Source organism: Anopheles gambiae, chromosome 3 (assembly GCF_943734735.2).
Source record: "Anopheles gambiae chromosome 3, idAnoGambNW_F1_1, whole genome shotgun sequence".
Lineage (NCBI taxonomy): Eukaryota > Metazoa > Arthropoda > Insecta > Diptera > Culicidae > Anopheles > Anopheles gambiae.
Genome location: NC_064602.1, coordinates 81,027,411 through 81,044,145, shown reverse-complemented (window position 1 = coordinate 81,044,145; position 16,735 = coordinate 81,027,411). Strand labels below are relative to the sequence as shown.

At 42.7% G+C, this 16,735-nt stretch overlaps 2 protein-coding genes across 2 annotated transcripts; both read left to right on the top strand.

The window, feature by feature from the left end:
* Positions 1-968: 968 nt before the first annotated feature.
* Positions 969-5,333, top strand: LOC4577558 (oxidative stress-induced growth inhibitor 1). Its single transcript, XM_061656642.1, is given in 3 exon segments — positions 969-1,179; positions 1,182-1,584; positions 1,665-5,333. Coding segments are annotated over 3 exon segments (1,701 nt in total). The 3' UTR covers positions 2,752-5,333.
* Positions 5,334-12,267: 6,934 nt separating this feature from the next.
* On the top strand, positions 12,268-16,494 carry LOC133393956 (uncharacterized). The gene is made up of 2 exons (XM_061661400.1): positions 12,268-16,296; positions 16,361-16,494. Exon 1 carries the CDS (start codon positions 12,396-12,398, stop codon positions 13,968-13,970), a length of 1,575 nt encoding a protein of 524 aa, XP_061517384.1. The 5' UTR covers positions 12,268-12,395; the 3' UTR covers positions 13,971-16,296; positions 16,361-16,494.
* The last annotated feature ends 241 nt before the right edge of the window (positions 16,495-16,735 follow it).

Genomic DNA, 16,735 nt, shown 5'->3' with positions numbered 1-16,735 from the left:
ACAATGAAAAAGTCCATCAATGTTTCTGAATACAAAGTGGACTCAAATTACTTCTTCATATGTCTCCATGAGTGTTTGGCCGCAGCAAATTGAATTTTTGGAATATTCTTTATACAAAATTCGTTCGTCTATTACCCGTTTTTTGTAAACACTTTTTCATGAAACTGTAGCATAGGTTCGACACCCGACACTATTAGACTTAGCAAATTAGAATTAGATTAGAATATCAATGACACAATTATTAGTATAACATCCGCTATAATTATCTGCAGCAAATTCATTACATCCTAGACACAAACCGCACTAAGGATAGAATGAAACAGCTAATGATAGAATGAAATAGCATGATAAGTGGCGTGATTGTATTCACCAACACACTCAAAAGAAATAGTTTTTACAAGTATAAAATTTTAGGTTATACATTATCAGAACATAAATTACTGTAATTAGATGCACACAAATATTTGACATAAAAGTGCAATATGTTCTAATCCGAACCAACTAGTTAAATAGGGAAAATTTAATAGAGTTCATCCAATTGCGCAGTAGGATAATACACATGGAAGGACGATACTACCTAATGTACGCAAAAAGTCACGTACGCATAATGCAGGAGATAGAGCAGGATAATTAATTGTAATCATGCATAACGGAGCGGATAAGCTAAATATGCCCATAAGCGCAATGTAATTATTTCGTATAAAAGGAAGCTCGCGCGGAGCTAGAACGGAGATAGTTGTTGTATCAGTTAAAATCACGCAGTCCAGTCCGCCGCGCAAAAATAAGTTCGCAAATCAGTAGAAGCCAACCACACTGTTAAGTATAAGTAAAGTGGCAAAATAAAAGTGAGTTTGTACAAAAGTGCAAATACAACCCGTCTTAAGTCAGGAACGGCACTAAGTGATGACAAGTTCTCTACAAAACTGTCAAAAGCGAGCTGAAAATGACAACCTAGCAACGGGCTTTGCATGGACCTGTTCTCTTCCAAAGGCCTTGGTCAGGATGCACTGTTCGCCGGACAGCTCAGCAAGCAATGGATCCGAACCTGCGCCGACTGGATATCACTGCCCGGCTTACCGTTCGCGGACTGAGAATCACGCCATCCATCGGTGGAAGCGGCTGGCGGTGACGAACCCGTAACGTCCGAACCGGTGCCGTCGGTTTGCGCCCGCTGCAACAGTAAGTGGCCTTAAGCAGCAGCAAGTGTAGCAAATGTCATCGCAGCGGCACGGACGGTAACAACAACACGAGCGTAGCAGGAAATAATGGCATGACGGGGCAGCAGCAGCACGCTGACGGTGGGAGCGTGGTGGCAATGCTGGACGAGTGCACCGGCAAGGTGAACGTCCAGCTGCTTTGCCCCCCGCGCCGCAACCTTTCGCTCAAGCGGCAGGTGTCGAAGGAGGTGGAAACGCGCGCACTGATTTCGCGCGTCGCCCAGTACTACGCGAGCTACGTCGCGGAGATGGGGCTGGAGCGGTACTTCATGAACGAAACGATCGTGACGACGGTGGTGCCGCTGGACGGGAAGTGCGAGACGGTGCTGCCGGAGCGTTTCCGCCACGGCCGGTGGATCGTAGCGGGGTGAGTCCTGTCGGGCAAGGGCCTGAGCGTGAACTTGCTGTACTAAGCCCCTTTCGCTTTTTTCCCTTTCCACCCGTTAGATTCAACCGAATGACGAACAAACGGTTCGCGATCGTGTGCCAAAACCTCGTCCTGGCAAACGGTGCCTCCGATCTGGCGAACCGGCTCGGCGTGAAGGGCGAGGGGCTGGAGATGCCGTGGGTGAAGTACGAGCTGCCCCATCTCGAGCGGGCGCTGGAGCAGTACGACGAGCCGGGCCGCTCCCAGCTCAAGCCGGTGCTGATCGTGGGGGCGGGGCTGAGTGCGGCCGACGCCGTCACGATCTGCCGCTCGTCCGGCATCCCGGTGGTGCACGTGTACCGCAACCGGACGGCCGGGCTGGACAAGATGCTGCCGGGCAACGTGTACCCGGAGTACCACGAGGTGCACAAGATGATGAAGGACGCGAACCGCAAGCACGACCTGTACACCCCGCTGCCCGAGCACACGCTAGTGGATCTGGCGGGGGCCGGCCGCGTCACCGTCCAGCACCTGAAGACGGGCGAGCGGCGCGTGCTGGACGTGTCGTACTGTGCGATACTGATCGGGTCCCGGCCCGACCTTCGCTTCATCGCCACGCTGACGAAGCCGGCGGCGGGCGGGGACGGCAACGCCTGCCCCGACTCGGAAACGGAGGACGACCAGGTGGCTCCAGACCGGTGCTTCGGCCGGCCCCCGGTTCAGCCGCTCACGATGTGGACGTTTACCGAGCAGCTGCTGACCTCCTGCCTCGGCCGGAAGCTGTACTGGCTGAAGCACATGTGTGCCAAATGCAAACACATCAACCTCACCGATAAACCGCGCCACCAACATCACAAGCAGCAGCAGCAGCAGCAGCACTACAACGCACCGGCGCTCAGTGCGGGCGGCGGTCACTGCCAGCATCAGCTGGGGGCGTCCAATCTAAGCGCCGCCTCGGGGCTGGGCCTCGGCGAAGATCCGACCAAACCAATCGACTGCAAAAACAACCCAATCGAGGTGGATAAGTACACGAACGCGGTACTGCGCACGGCCCATCCCGGCCTGTACGCGATGGGACCGCTGGTGGGCGACAACTTTGTGCGCTTCATACCCGGCGGTGCGCTCTGCATTACCGCCGCCCTGCACAAGCACACGGAAAACGATTGATGGGCGCGGGGCAGCTGCTAGAACCGGCCCCGACGACTGGACGTGGGTTTCATTCAGTTTGTGTGTGTTTTTTGTTTGACTCCCGCTGATCGAATCGGGCCCCTCGCGAGTGGGTTTTTCGATCGTTATGGGTATGTGTTCGCTCCCGCAACGTGTCTGCAGTGCGTGGCGAAATGCGTCCATTGTGGCCGTGTGAGATGAACGCGGGTCCTGCACAAAAACGAAGAAGAAGAAATGCTAACCGATAAATTGTGTTATTATCATCATTATATCGGCACCAGCGTCACCTTCTGCCACACGGGAATGAGCGAAAACGTTGGACGAATAACGACCCGACTGGTTACGATGGGTGAGGGAGCGTTAAACACGTTGATTGATAATTGGGACGGCGTGGATGATCAGTTCACCGAATACGTCAATTGAAGCTGCCGCTGTTAGTAGCTTATCGTGTGTGTGTATATACATTTTTTAAATCTAACCGACCGAAGTTCTAATCGCGCGTAATGCTAATACTCATGTTTAACGGAGCGGTTAAAGTATTTGAAGATGGGTTGGCTGCTGTTGCACCGTCGTACGGCACGGCAGCAAGTGTAGTTCAATTTGTTTGTATCAATCAAAGGAAGATTGTTGCTTGTTTCGGGTGCAGCAAACCCGACTAGAGGAAGAGGCAGTTGAAGTGATTAGTTTTCACGTAGATAAATTGTTTATATTATTTTAAACGTTTTTAACGTTTTTTCTCCCCCCAATGTCCTTCAATCCATACCTAGACGCACTTGCTTTTCGCACCCGGGAAGAGGGAAAACCCCCGCACAACAAATCCGCCTTGCATGCCCCAAAAACATTCCCAGCGCCCAATCTATGCCCCACAAATACTCTACTATGGATAGCACTAAGCTTCCGGGCTCTGAAACTCAAATACTCTGAAACTGTTAGAGTCGACCGAAGGGCCGACCAATATTCGCCTTGCGCGGTGTTTCGCTTTTATGGTAGCTTCGGTCTAGAGTTTTTCTTTGCCTCTTTCAAAGCTTCTCTGCGGTTTGGAGTACACTTATTGCCCATCTGTGATTTAGTTTCGGCTTTACTTATGTAGAGCATTTTGCGTTAGAGATAATTTATTTTTCAGGAAGCATTCTACGCTCGCACACACTACACATCGACCCATGTCTAGTGAGACAGGATCGGTGGTACACGCGATCGAAATGCTTTTGTTTTACATTCAACACGGTTGAGTGTAGTGCGATGTGCCTCCTTATTTCGTCCGTAGTGTCCTACTGCCATCGTTGTAAAACCCCATTTTGTAGCAACCGAACACCAGCGTGGAACCTAAACCTGCCTTGGCCGCTTGGTACGAGTCCCATCCAACCATCCGATTGCAGTTGCTAGAGACGACTCTCATCATACTTTCCTGTTGATTTGACAGAAACACAAGGACAGGCAGTTATATTAAGGATGCGGGATGTAACCATATACCCGGTTCTATATACATACATTTACTTCCTGCTACCGTGCAGGCGACGTACCTCGGTAGTGTAGGAAACGGACCCAACCTGTAATTACCAACGTGTGTAACATTTTGTGCAGATGTGGATGTATGCAAATGTTGGAAATAATGTGTAAGAAAATTCAAACAAACCAACCAATCAACCGCTCTTCAATTTAACTCTCTCATGTATCGTTCCCGTGCCGCTGAATGCGGTTGCCCGTTGTGCGATTATTGTACACCCGTTTTCTTACGAATATAACCGAATTCTAAAGTAATTACGTTCATCCTAGCTAATGCACACCCGATTGCAGGTGAATGAGGTGTAAGAGCCGTTAGTGGAGATCGAGTAGGAAACCTATATGAACAAACCTAGTAGCAAGAGGCGACAACCTAGAGACTGATCTTTGTACGTTTTAGAACTAGTCCACGAGTCCGTTCGGGTGCGATCGAGAGCGATCTGTGGAAATGCGCTCGAACGAACCCGGCATATGTTGTACTTTCCAATCGTTTTCCACCGTCGTGTAAGCGTTGCACTATTTCTTTTTCATTGATTATCCAACCGCTTCGTTTCCATACATCTACAGTTGGAGGAGTGAAATTAAAATTGTCTTTTATTCAATTCAAAGCAGGGTAGACTCAAAGCCAAACGCCAAAATATACAATGCACCCAAACATACACACTTTTACTGATCTTCTCTACTACAGCACCTATCGTTTCACAAGTTGCACATATAAACTGTTACTTAAATTGTATTGTCACGATATCATCGTCGTCAATCGTGTTTGTGTGTGTGCATGTGTTGGTTGAAAGGTTTGGAGAATGGAGCGTGTTTTGTTTTATTATTAGCCATTAATATCTCTTATTGTAGAGAGAAGATTATAGAACTTGTGAGAAAATATAACACATTCTCCCTGCTTGCCATGCACTCACCAACGCGCAATCGACACTATGGAAAACAGTTGGAAAACAAACAAACAAACACCCCGCAAATCAAACGTTGCGAATCAAAACATTACGTCTTTAGCGTAAGCTGTTACGTTTTGCTCTTCTTTTATGGAAAGTTGAAAATATAATACAGAAAAAAAGAAACTCAAATAATCATTGTTTTGATATTATTCCTCAAAGGCATGAGAGATGCTTCTGGGCAGTTAGGAGGCTACATGTGGTGAATTCCGCTCTAATGCGGCTTGGCATTTGGTAGCCGTATGGTAAGGTACCGTGGTTTGCGTCCATACGTACGGTCTACCATTGGGCAGTTTTGTAATTCAGAGCTTTACTAGAGCCTATGGATGTGTTGGGTAGCTAATGGCATTAAATTTGAGCTCCTAAAAATCGTAAAAATACAAAGTCTTGTGGATTTCTATAGATAGTGAAGCCCACAGAGCAAGCAAGATTCCACGCATATTATATACTCAGATTTCGCTGCTGATGTCGTTGTCCGCAGTGCTGCAAAATGTCACTGTCAATGTGATACAAAGTTCTGACCGAAACAAAATCCATGACAGCGTCACATAATCAAATGTAATAATCAGTATCAAAAATCCTGACTGAAACGAAATCCTGTCAGCGTCACGAGCTCTACTATGATGAGCAGAAGTGAGACTAAAACAGTTGTTGCGACCATCACACGCTTGGTGACATTTTATGCAACCAGTCATGGGAGATAAGCCGTGCGTTCGTGTGGTCCCAAGCAACAAAATGAGTATTTTGTTGCTTGGAACCACTCGCCAAGAATGGTCCAAGAATGTCGTGATTATCATAGAGAGAAAATGTCATGACCAAGTGAGGGACCAAGAGTTGGATGCTACAACAAATGTCACCAAGCATGTGATTGGCCACACCAACTGTTTGAGTCTCACCTCTGATCATCACAGTTGAGCACGTGACGCTGACATTCACTTTGCTTCAGTCGAGATTATTTATAATTAATTTAATGATATTTTGCGGCCCTGGTTGAAGCTATTTTGAGTTGGGACTAAGAAAGACTTAGGGAAGTATCACCATATTAAGAGTACCCCTGACAAACCCTATCATGCAACGAGGAATCTACTCATGTCAAAAGAAAAGTTTTTTGCGATCATTTAAATGACAGGATGCATAATAACTTAACTGTACATGAAATCTCATATCTATCCAATCTCATCCAATCATGTTTTGAGTCAGTTCTAGTTAACTGACTGTAGCTATATGTAGCATGTACGTGTTTCAATGGTATATCAATAATGGAGTCAAACTTTGGCCAGTTATGTTACGCTAGTTACGAAGCTTTGTAATGGGTTGGGCGATAGCTATGGTCGCCATGTAATGAGTTCGGAAGATAGCTACGGTCGCCATATGATGAGCGTACAGCTGTACCTCAAGTACCATGGAATAACACTTTGTTCGAAGCGGACTTTTCAACACTTGATCGTCCAGGCGATCATAGAAACCTTACTGGAAACTTTACCTTACTGGAAACGTTGGAGTTTAGAAGCCTTACCTTGGGTAGGGGGACATAACTACACTCTTGAAATAAGTTGGAAGGCGTAGTATTAGGAAGCGTAACGTCCTATCTTGGCAGTCCAAATGAATCTGACTTGCCACGGTCAGAATTGGTTTTATTTATACTCAATGAGTTTCGTACATTTGGTTTTGCAATGTGTTTTTGGCCTAATTCAAGGTTATTGATATGAGGTGCAATTTATACTTCGTATCGGAGTGTCTGTCATTATGCCTATGCCTGCACTTTTAGTGTTTTACGAAGGTTCTGGAAAGTATGAACTGTTCTAGCTAAAGAACGGATGCGTTCTTCGATTTTTGACTACACTGCGCTTTTAGCAATAAGTTGCTATGCGTTCTCTGTTTGCCCACTTTGCTGCAGTAACGCTTAAATTGCTTATGTTGCGCGTTTCGGTTGTTTTCGATAAATGTGTCGCAATGGTTTTTTCTATGGACGGTATGGTCTGGGTGTGTTGTTATGGTGTGGATTGATTTGCTGATGTGTTATAATGAATGTGTTGCAATGGTGTGATTTGGCTTTCCGAAGTGTGTTACAATGTGTCTATAGCTGATAGTGTGTATTATAATAAGTTCTGTATAGCAGATATGCTACAGCTTATTTTATGCGTGCTCGGCACTGCATGATCAGAGGTTCGAGCGTTATCGCTGTTATCCTTTAATGTAGTTTTATAAATTCGCTCGGGTGGGATTATCAGTAATCTATGGTGCAAACACCAGATAACGATATTCTACGAATTTTAGATAAATTTTGTTACCTAAGCAGCCAAAGACGGTCGAAAGAAGCGCAAATAGCGATAAGTTTCCTACCAACCGTTGAAGTGTACGCACCCAGTTTGTGAATGTGAATGAGCAATTGCTATTCAAGTGTTACTAAGGACTGAATTCTTGAAATGATTATCAATTTCTCAATTTCTCGTGTGAGAGTAAAACTGTAGTTCTGTGTAAACATGGAAAAACAATGCGTGATATGAATGATTGACGAATGAGCCAGAATTGATGTGTGAAGAGTGAGTTCTTATTTGTGAGTGAACTTTTCTGAGTTTTTTGATTCGATAACGTCGATAGAACCATCTCAAACAGCACTGTGTAAGTAAATGGCTGAAATTGAGCGTTGACCCTGATGTGAAGTGCTTTTAGATGTGACTTTTTAAACTCGTGTAGTTACTCACCATCAACAGGACACATCGAAAGCTCTTTTGAGACATTACTTCTCTATCCAATTTGAAAAACACCTGTTGCAGGCGAAGTTTTCAAAGATGAATTACAGTTCTGGGAACTGTATTCAGACATATTTGAATAAATGGCTATGATCGGGTAATACACCCGTGACGCTTGTATTACCGAACATGACCAGCAAGGGAGGAACGGTTGAGGAAAACGACGAGTTGTTTTGTGATGGTTTTTCATTGAAATGGCCTGTGAAACGCTTCAGAATATTTTCTTGTCCAAATGTCGCTCATATGAGGGAGGATTGGTATGAATAGGAATGAGGAGATTGAGATATTGAAAGTAGAATAACATTTGATAATTGTATTCGATATTGCTGCATCATCAAAAGCTATCTGCGCCATTCCCAACAATCGGAAGAAGAAAATTAGTTTCACAAACAAAAATTGTGCGAGTTCTTTGGGCCACACATGTGGTTATCGCAAAGAACTAGAAATTATAGCAGCTAAAATATCGGGGTGAATATTTTAACGTTAAACTTGACTGGGAGGTCAAAAGCACATCTATTGACAAATAAAATATTACAAATTGAAAAGTACTGTGACGAGCACAATTTTAGATCAGATATCTGTGACTTTTTGAACACAGTAGTAAACAGTGATGTTTTTCTAAGATGAATTCTCAAGGGACCTACAACTCTGACCTCTTTCATGGAGCTGTATCTTACAGAAACAATTCATCTTGAAAAAGACTTCCCATATGGAGCACAGACATGGCCCTAACGCCCAGGAAACGTAGAGTCAAAATATTATATGAGATCCCATATGGAGCACAGACATGGCCCTAACGCCCAGGAAGAATAATGATCCTCATTAATTGAATATTTGCTTGTATTTCGGAATGCAGCAGATTCTGTCCTTAGAGACCAACAATAAAATACACTAGCATCATAGAGGGAAGAGCTTTTCATTCTGTCCCAGGCTTGTTTAGCTAACATCAGACGAAAGCAACGGAACTTTGTGAACAAAAGTACGTGTTTCGTAATTATGTACTACTCCACCACTAGAACAACAGGATGAGCATGTGTACAGCAATACAATTATGAACTACTTTCAATCATTCATCTCATGGTGAGTCGTCCTCTCAAGTTAGGAGTTATTTAAGGAACCTACGGGGGGACGGTCCATATGAAGCTTGAACCCATGGCGGGTACGGTATTAAGTTCTACGAGTTGACGATTCTACGACGGGATCAATTCATTTATTATGTATGATAATGATTAGTATCTCAATTATAATCATAACTTTTATAAGTTTAGGATTATATTTCTACCCGAAGTGTGTTTGAATGTTAATTAAGTAAAAACCGTTTTGCACATAACTTATTATATTTTATATTGTCAAATATCGTAGGCTAAAGAACAAAATAATCCAATGGAAATATCTATACAACTGGTTCTACAAAATTCAACAAATCAGCTTTCTTCACGTTTTTTGAGGACCAAGGTCTCGCGGAAATTTTACCGAGGCTAACATTTTGATAGTTTTAGGAAGCTACTCATCTTTATCAAAGGTAAACATACGTTTCCACATAAAACGAAATTAACAGATCTTATATCATTCAACCTTAAGCTGCAGCCGTAATATGTTTATTTTACATTGCTTTCAGCAACGAAATATGGCCCCTACCAATAACAAAAGATCCCCCTTACAAGGCGCCGTTTACCACATTCGATTGACGATGATCATTCTTTTCCGGGCATTCGCATTGCACCGCCAAGGAAAGTTGCCCCAATTTGAGTTGAAGATGGAGGTTCCAGATGCAGGAAAGTTCGACGACCTGGTGTTTCGCTACACATCGCCAACGATACCGGAAGGTACTGTCTACATACAAGCTAAACATAAATATCCATCCGAAAAGCCAACGAAATCGAAAAAAATACATCCAAACCATCCGTACACACCAACGCGAAAAGAGCGACCAGCCATTACGGAAGGAACGCTGCTCACGAAATGGAACTCCAATGGGCCATTTTCAATTTCAAAGTACTTCATTTCGTACCTGGAAGGATATGAAAGATCGACCACAGGTTCGCATACATACTTGCTGTGCACTAATGCAACGATTGACAACAAATTGAAACAAAAATTAACATTACGGCCACAGGACAGCAGCGAGATACTTTCCTTTTGCGACGCCATAGGAGCAACGTGTTACAGCTTCAGCCCTGAGGAACAATTTCATGCTCTGAGTGATGCATTACGGCAAGCAAGTCTAGAAAAGCTAGGACAGATGCTCGTACTACATGTTCGTTACAACACAGAAATTAAATCGAATTATTCTTCGTTAAACGTATTCGTCGATCTGATTTCTGTGTGTGTCGAGGAACTAGAAGGAGGCACAGGGAAGTTTAAACTAAGCCAACGATTACTAACTGCATGTGAATCATCAATCTTGGGGAAGTTGCGAGCTGTTCTTAAGAGTGAATATGATAGGCTTATAAAAGCGAAGCAGTGTGACAATAGTTGCGTTAGCTGGGAAGAGATGCAATTCATGATCGATAAGTCCTTCTTTCAAACCAAGGGTCCTCCGACTTCCACGCACGACGAATCATTTTTCTACGATCAGGTGAATCGGGTTATACAGAAATTTTACAAAGAGTTTATGCTTGTTTGTGGATCTTTGAACGGGGACCAGCTACACAACAGTGTTCTAGAAATAATGCCACACTGGGTCGACGATAGAAAGACAGCGCATAACATTATGTTCATGCGACTGTTTGATTCGATGAGCTTGTCCCAGCCTATTTCTATGGATTTAAACTATTTGAAACAACAGTTTATCAGTATGAAAGTGAATTATAACTTTTCTAGATTCCAAATTGAATCACAGTGTGACCTTAGTCGATGGCAATATATATATCGATACATTGTGGTTCGATCAGATCGACTTCAACACACTGAACTGTACGAGTTTCTCAGTGATGAGTCCACTTATGAACGTTACCAATATTATACCACATTGGATATCATAGTGTTTTCCCTTGTTGCATCCCAGACCGTTGCATTGCTTCAATGCAAAGCATTATTCATACACTATGCAGCGAGTGATTTTGAGGAAGATATTTGTGATGTACTCCGTGGTTTATTTGAGTTCATTGCAGAAGTAGATCCAATCTCTTACACCATTATAATGACCATTGATCAGTCGAAGAAATCGATATTGCCAGAAATTCAAAGATATGCCGAAGAATATAAGATAAAGTTTATAGTAATCGAAGAAGTACTTAAAGCACGCCCGGATGAAGAATGTTTTTACGTACGTGATCTAACCGAAAAGGCAAGACAAAAGCTGTACGCAAAATATTGCACAACAACATTGGATCTTTTCGGAACCACGATATCGCTGAGTGGAATTGTAAATGATGATGATGGCTTAAGCTTCGTGTGTAAGTTCTTGTGCAATTATTATGAACTAGATCGTATTAAATATATTGAATCGAAGGAACAGAACTTTGAAGCAATCAAGCCAAGGTATATTTCGCGCACCGTTGTGCCATATGATGGAGAGAAAGCAAAAGATTCAGAAGAAGAGGAGGAAAGCTTTGGTTTCCAATATGAGGTTGAATATCAAACAATATATCTTGACGATATTCGGTTCAATAGTGATGAGTTTTCTCAAATGGTCGCATCGGTTTCATCCGCAAATGATGATGTACAATATACCATTCCTGATGTTTTCAAGCAGCACGATGACACTAAAGTACATCTTTTACTTGATGAAGCTGGAGCAGGAAAGTCAACATATTTCACATGGCTTACACATGCTTTATCGATCGATGACCCTTCACTGTATGTTATTCAAATGAATGCTTCACAGTATTGCACCGATTACAAACGATGGCAAAAATCTGACATTAAGCTGCTTGATGATATCGCCATCGTTCGATTTATTTACCGTTTGATCCATCTTACCCATTTTGTTCCTAACGTTTATAGCTTTTCGATTGAATCAACGGATGTGTTCCGAAACCAAGCTGATCATGCTGCAGAGCTATTGACGTTAGTCAACAGAACACTTTATGTCAATACATGTAAAACAAAAACGTTAGAATTAACATTCGCACAGTTGATCGAGCTGAAGGTTTTCCAGCAGAAGTTCAACCAAAAACAACTGATTATCTTATTCGATGGGCTTGACGAGACTGCTCCTTACTATAAAGAGTTCGTAGTGCATTTCTTTGGAAGACTTGCATGTTTGGATGGTATTCGAGCTCTGTTCATCTCAACTAGACCTTACGATTACATGGAACAGCTAAAAAGTACATTTTCTAACTGCAGAATGCATTATCTCAAGGCAAGAAAACTTAAAATTTTATGCAGTCATAAAAGTGGAGTTTCGGAATTCATATTAGAATTCCCTCTTCCGAAGGCAACAAACGACAAGTTTTGGGATAAAATTAAAAAACGACACATTTTATTAGCTATTTTGGTAATGTTTGACCAAAAGCAAAGAGAAGTACTTCTGACAACAAATCAAATCATAACATTACATAGCTCCATGAAAGAAGTGCGTGATGGGATTGAAAAAACAGGAATCATTACACGAATTCATGATGGGATTCCTCAGTTTACTCATCGAATATTTGCTGAGTACTTTGCGGCTTGCTGGATGAACGATAACAAGAATCGCATGAGAAACGAGAGTTTCTTCCATTCGTGGTCATATTGGAATCCTCAACTGCATCAAATGCGTGACTTGTTCAATCGAATCATTCTAAGAGAAAGCAAAGAACATGATCTTCACATGGCTGTTGTAAATCAATCAGATGATCTAGTTGGCAAGATACTGACAAATAATCCATCAGCTGCATTGGTGAAAGACGCTGTTGGTCGATTGCCTCTTCACCTGGCAGTTACGTACCCATTATTGGAAATAGTAAACTTGTTACTCGATAAGATGTCTATTCAGTGCATTAACACAACAGATGATCTGTTTGGATGGAGTGCCTTGGATTACGCATTTGCCATTCGCTACAAAAAAAAAACCTTAACTTTACTATCAGCGGGAGCGACAGTCAACAAACAGATACTTTTTCAACAGATACTTTCTAACAACATGCGTCAAATATTGACTAGCATAAAATGTTATGGAGAATGGCTTCAGTCAAACGAAAGCTCCAAACCAATGGCAAATCCTCTTTACATTCGAGTGGTCGATTATTTACTCAACGAACAGCATGTTGACATCTTTTCTCGTCACGAGGAATTGAATTCGAGAACTGTTCTTGAGTTTTGTATAACTGCTAATTCGCTAGAAGTATTCAATCTATTTGCTTTGCATGCCACTGATCACTTCTTTAATCATTGCTTCAAGCTTGCATTCCAGAACAAAGCTCATGATATAATAGTTCATTTTATCGAAGATCGTGACATTCCTCTACCTCCTATAGAAAACATTACCAGTCTTATTTCTGCTCTCAAATATACCATACAAAACAACAAGCTTACCTCATTCAAAGCTATCTTTCAACAACTCTGTATCCAACAAAACATTCCTATGAACGAGGAAACTGATATTCCTGACGACTGTTGTGATCCAATCATTCCACCACTGAACGACAATATTTCTCCTGAGGTATGCTGTGTACTCTCCTCTAGCAACGTTGGATTATCGTTGCCTGAATATGATGCAAAAGATATCCTGCATGATGGATACGTTCTCGAAGCTCTTCTGGCTTATTCAGTTCACGAAGGAAACGTCTTCATGCTCAGATACATTCACCTCAAGACCAATATGACCATCACCAACAGACTCATCGCAATGATCATGAGATTACTTCCGAAAGGTAAAAACGTTTGTCACAAGAAATCGATGCCTGCATTCATGTATCTTCTCGATCAGACAACAGATCTGGACGGTGTGGATGATGGGGGTCGAAATCTGCTCCACATGACTGCTCAAAGTGGTTGTTTCTTCATGCGGCATTGTTTGATTACTAGAGGATTTGATATTGGTTCTATGACCATCGGAATGGCTGCCGTTAAAGATACAGGGTTTTTTACATGATTTGGCAAGCGTAGAAACGTTGAACTTAACTGCAGCAATTGACAGGACAAACGCATCAAGAGCTTTTAGAATGGCATCACGCTTAAGACAGCCTTTGCACCTGATATTGCAAGCGCGGTACACAATAACTCAAAGGGTTTTAACCAGCGGCTTGTAACAAACATTGAACCAGCGCCCAAAAACATTTTTCAATGTAATCCACACGTATGAAAATTTAAAGTACAAAGTTAGGTAAAGTGTTCTAAATTTACGTGAATAAGTATATTGCAAGTTTTTGGTTTTATAACTTGCGTGTTATGGAAACAGCTTGCGTCATAAGAACGTGTCAAGCTGCTTGCTCTTCTTTTGATGTCGTAGAGCATTGAGTTCTCGATCGTTTTCATCAGCTGATTCTCTTTATCGACGTTTTTGTGTTAGTGATCCGCTTGTATCATATCCATATATTTAAACATGAATCAAATGCAATTGTATTGACGTTTATTGTTATCAAACGTTTAGAGAAATTATACGGTTCCCTAACACTAGCACGGGGCCTTCGGATGAGCTTTAGGAAGGCGTCTTACTCGGTTGAGGTTCATGATACAAGAGAGCGTTTATTCGCTATTGTCACATCGAGGTGCATAAGGACAAGTATCTTATGCGCCTTGTTTACGCCCACGAGTTGGGTGATTATATTCTAATGCTGCTATCGAGCAGTTTCCTAATGCTGCTATCGAGCAGTTTCCTAATCTTGCTGTCGAGCAGTTTCCTAACATAGTTCCCTACATCACTTCCCCCTTTAAAATTAATAGCGCTGCGGTATTGTGATCGAACGGCCGAATCGTGTAGTGTACGTTTTTTATCATGCCCTGTCGTGTTTGTTTCCGAGAGAGGATTTACTTGCGCAATTGGTTGTTCATATCTGTCTATGTGTGCTGCCTTTACACGATCTATCGATACTTCGACGTTTCGACCTCTAACGCATATGACGAATGTTTTCTCTTTTTTACTAATGATCCTAAAGGGTCCGTCGTACGGAGGTGTTAGTGTCGGTCTAAGGCAGCGCTCTAGCAGCAATCGAACACGACATCGAACATGAAAAATATATGGGATTTGACATGTTCGATATGATAACCAACAAATCGAACATGTCAAATCCCATACATTTTTCATGTTCGATGTCGTGTTCGATTGCTGCTAGAGCGCCGGGTAACGGCATCAATACGAAGCCACACATACGTGCACGATTGCAACTCTGTTTGAACGTATGGTTGGGATTAGTTGTGGTGCTGAGTTTGTGTTGCTATTACATGGCTCATTATTTTTTTATCTTGTCAACATATTCCGGAGTCGCGTTTACGTGAGATTTACTAGTATCAAAAAACTCTCCGGGTAAACGAAGCGTTGTTCCGTACATAAGCTCTGCTACAGTTGTACCAATTATTTTTTTATTGTTGACCGTAGACCCAATAATACGATTGGTAATACCTCAGTCCATCGTGTTCGGTTGTGGCACATTATTGCGGATTTTAAGTGTCGGTGAACTCGTTCGATCTGACCATTAGCTTGCGGGTGATAAGGTGTTGTTCGTAAGTGATCTATGCCCAGTGTTACAAATATTTGTTTAAAGAGCTCCGACTCGAATTGTCTGCTTTGATCTGTTGTAACTTTCGCTGGCACTCCGAATTTCGATACCCAATGATTTACAAACGCTTTTGTTACAGTTTCTGCAGTCATGTTAGGAAGTGGGATTGCTTCGGTCAAACGAGTGAATTTGTCTATCATTGGGGCCCTTTCCGTTTGAAGTTCGTAGACTGAAATTTCAGCCTGTCAGCTGTTTGCATTGTATAGCAGTTTTCGAGCAGCTATCTAAGTGAGTATAATATACAGGTGGGCTTATCCCAAGGTGTATGAATTTAGAAGGCTGATTTTTATCGCTTCTGCTTCTGAATGAAGATGTTGAGAGTGTTTTGAGTATTCGTCAAGCCTCCAGAAAGCTCGTTGGAGCAAAAGTTTTCACTCGTTCTGTTATGATATTCAAATTATGATATTAAAAGTGATATTCAAATTTGGTTATAAAAACATGCTATGAGACCACCTGAACTACATACACTTTGATTCTAGATTCCAAGGTTATTAGGCTCTATACAGGTTACGACCGAGCGATTGAGGGGGTCACCATTTTGTGAACCTTGTTTACAATTTGTCTGTCAAAATCGACGCTGGTCAGCTGATGCTTGGAATAAACAACATAAATAAGATTGCAGAAGACGAAACTAGCGCTTTCATCCTACCACGTTCCATCGTTAGTAGAATACGACTTCATTGTTGGCCTGTTTAATGCTGAGTAAGTTCTGCTAAATTGCCAAGAATTTCATCGCATTGCTTACCCAGTTCCATTTGTTTTCCAGGTTTGATATTACAGTCATAGCTTCAGGCAGTGGCGCGTTAAAAGGTGGGCGGACTGGGCGGCCGCCAGGGGCCCCGACGATCTAGGGGGCCTGTCATTGTGGATGTTCGACTTCGTATCGATTCTACCCCCCCCCCCCCCCCCCCTGGATGGGACTTTTACCATCTATTTCAAAAAGACTTATTTTTAATTAATTCATTTTTCCCATCGCTTCACTCACTATATTTTGTCGAGGGCCCCGAACTGCAGAAAACCGGGGCCCCATACTACTCAAAGCAGCACATTAAATGTTCTAAGAAATCTGCCGATACTTGCACCAAAGTCGCAAGCGAAGAACGCTGCGACACGCGCGCACAGCTCAAATCAATACCTCATC

Coding starts and splice junctions, on each gene's coding strand:
- LOC133393956 (XM_061661400.1), top strand. CDS start 12,396: ATGTTTGACCAAAAGCAAAGAGAAGTACTTCTGACAACAAATCAAATC.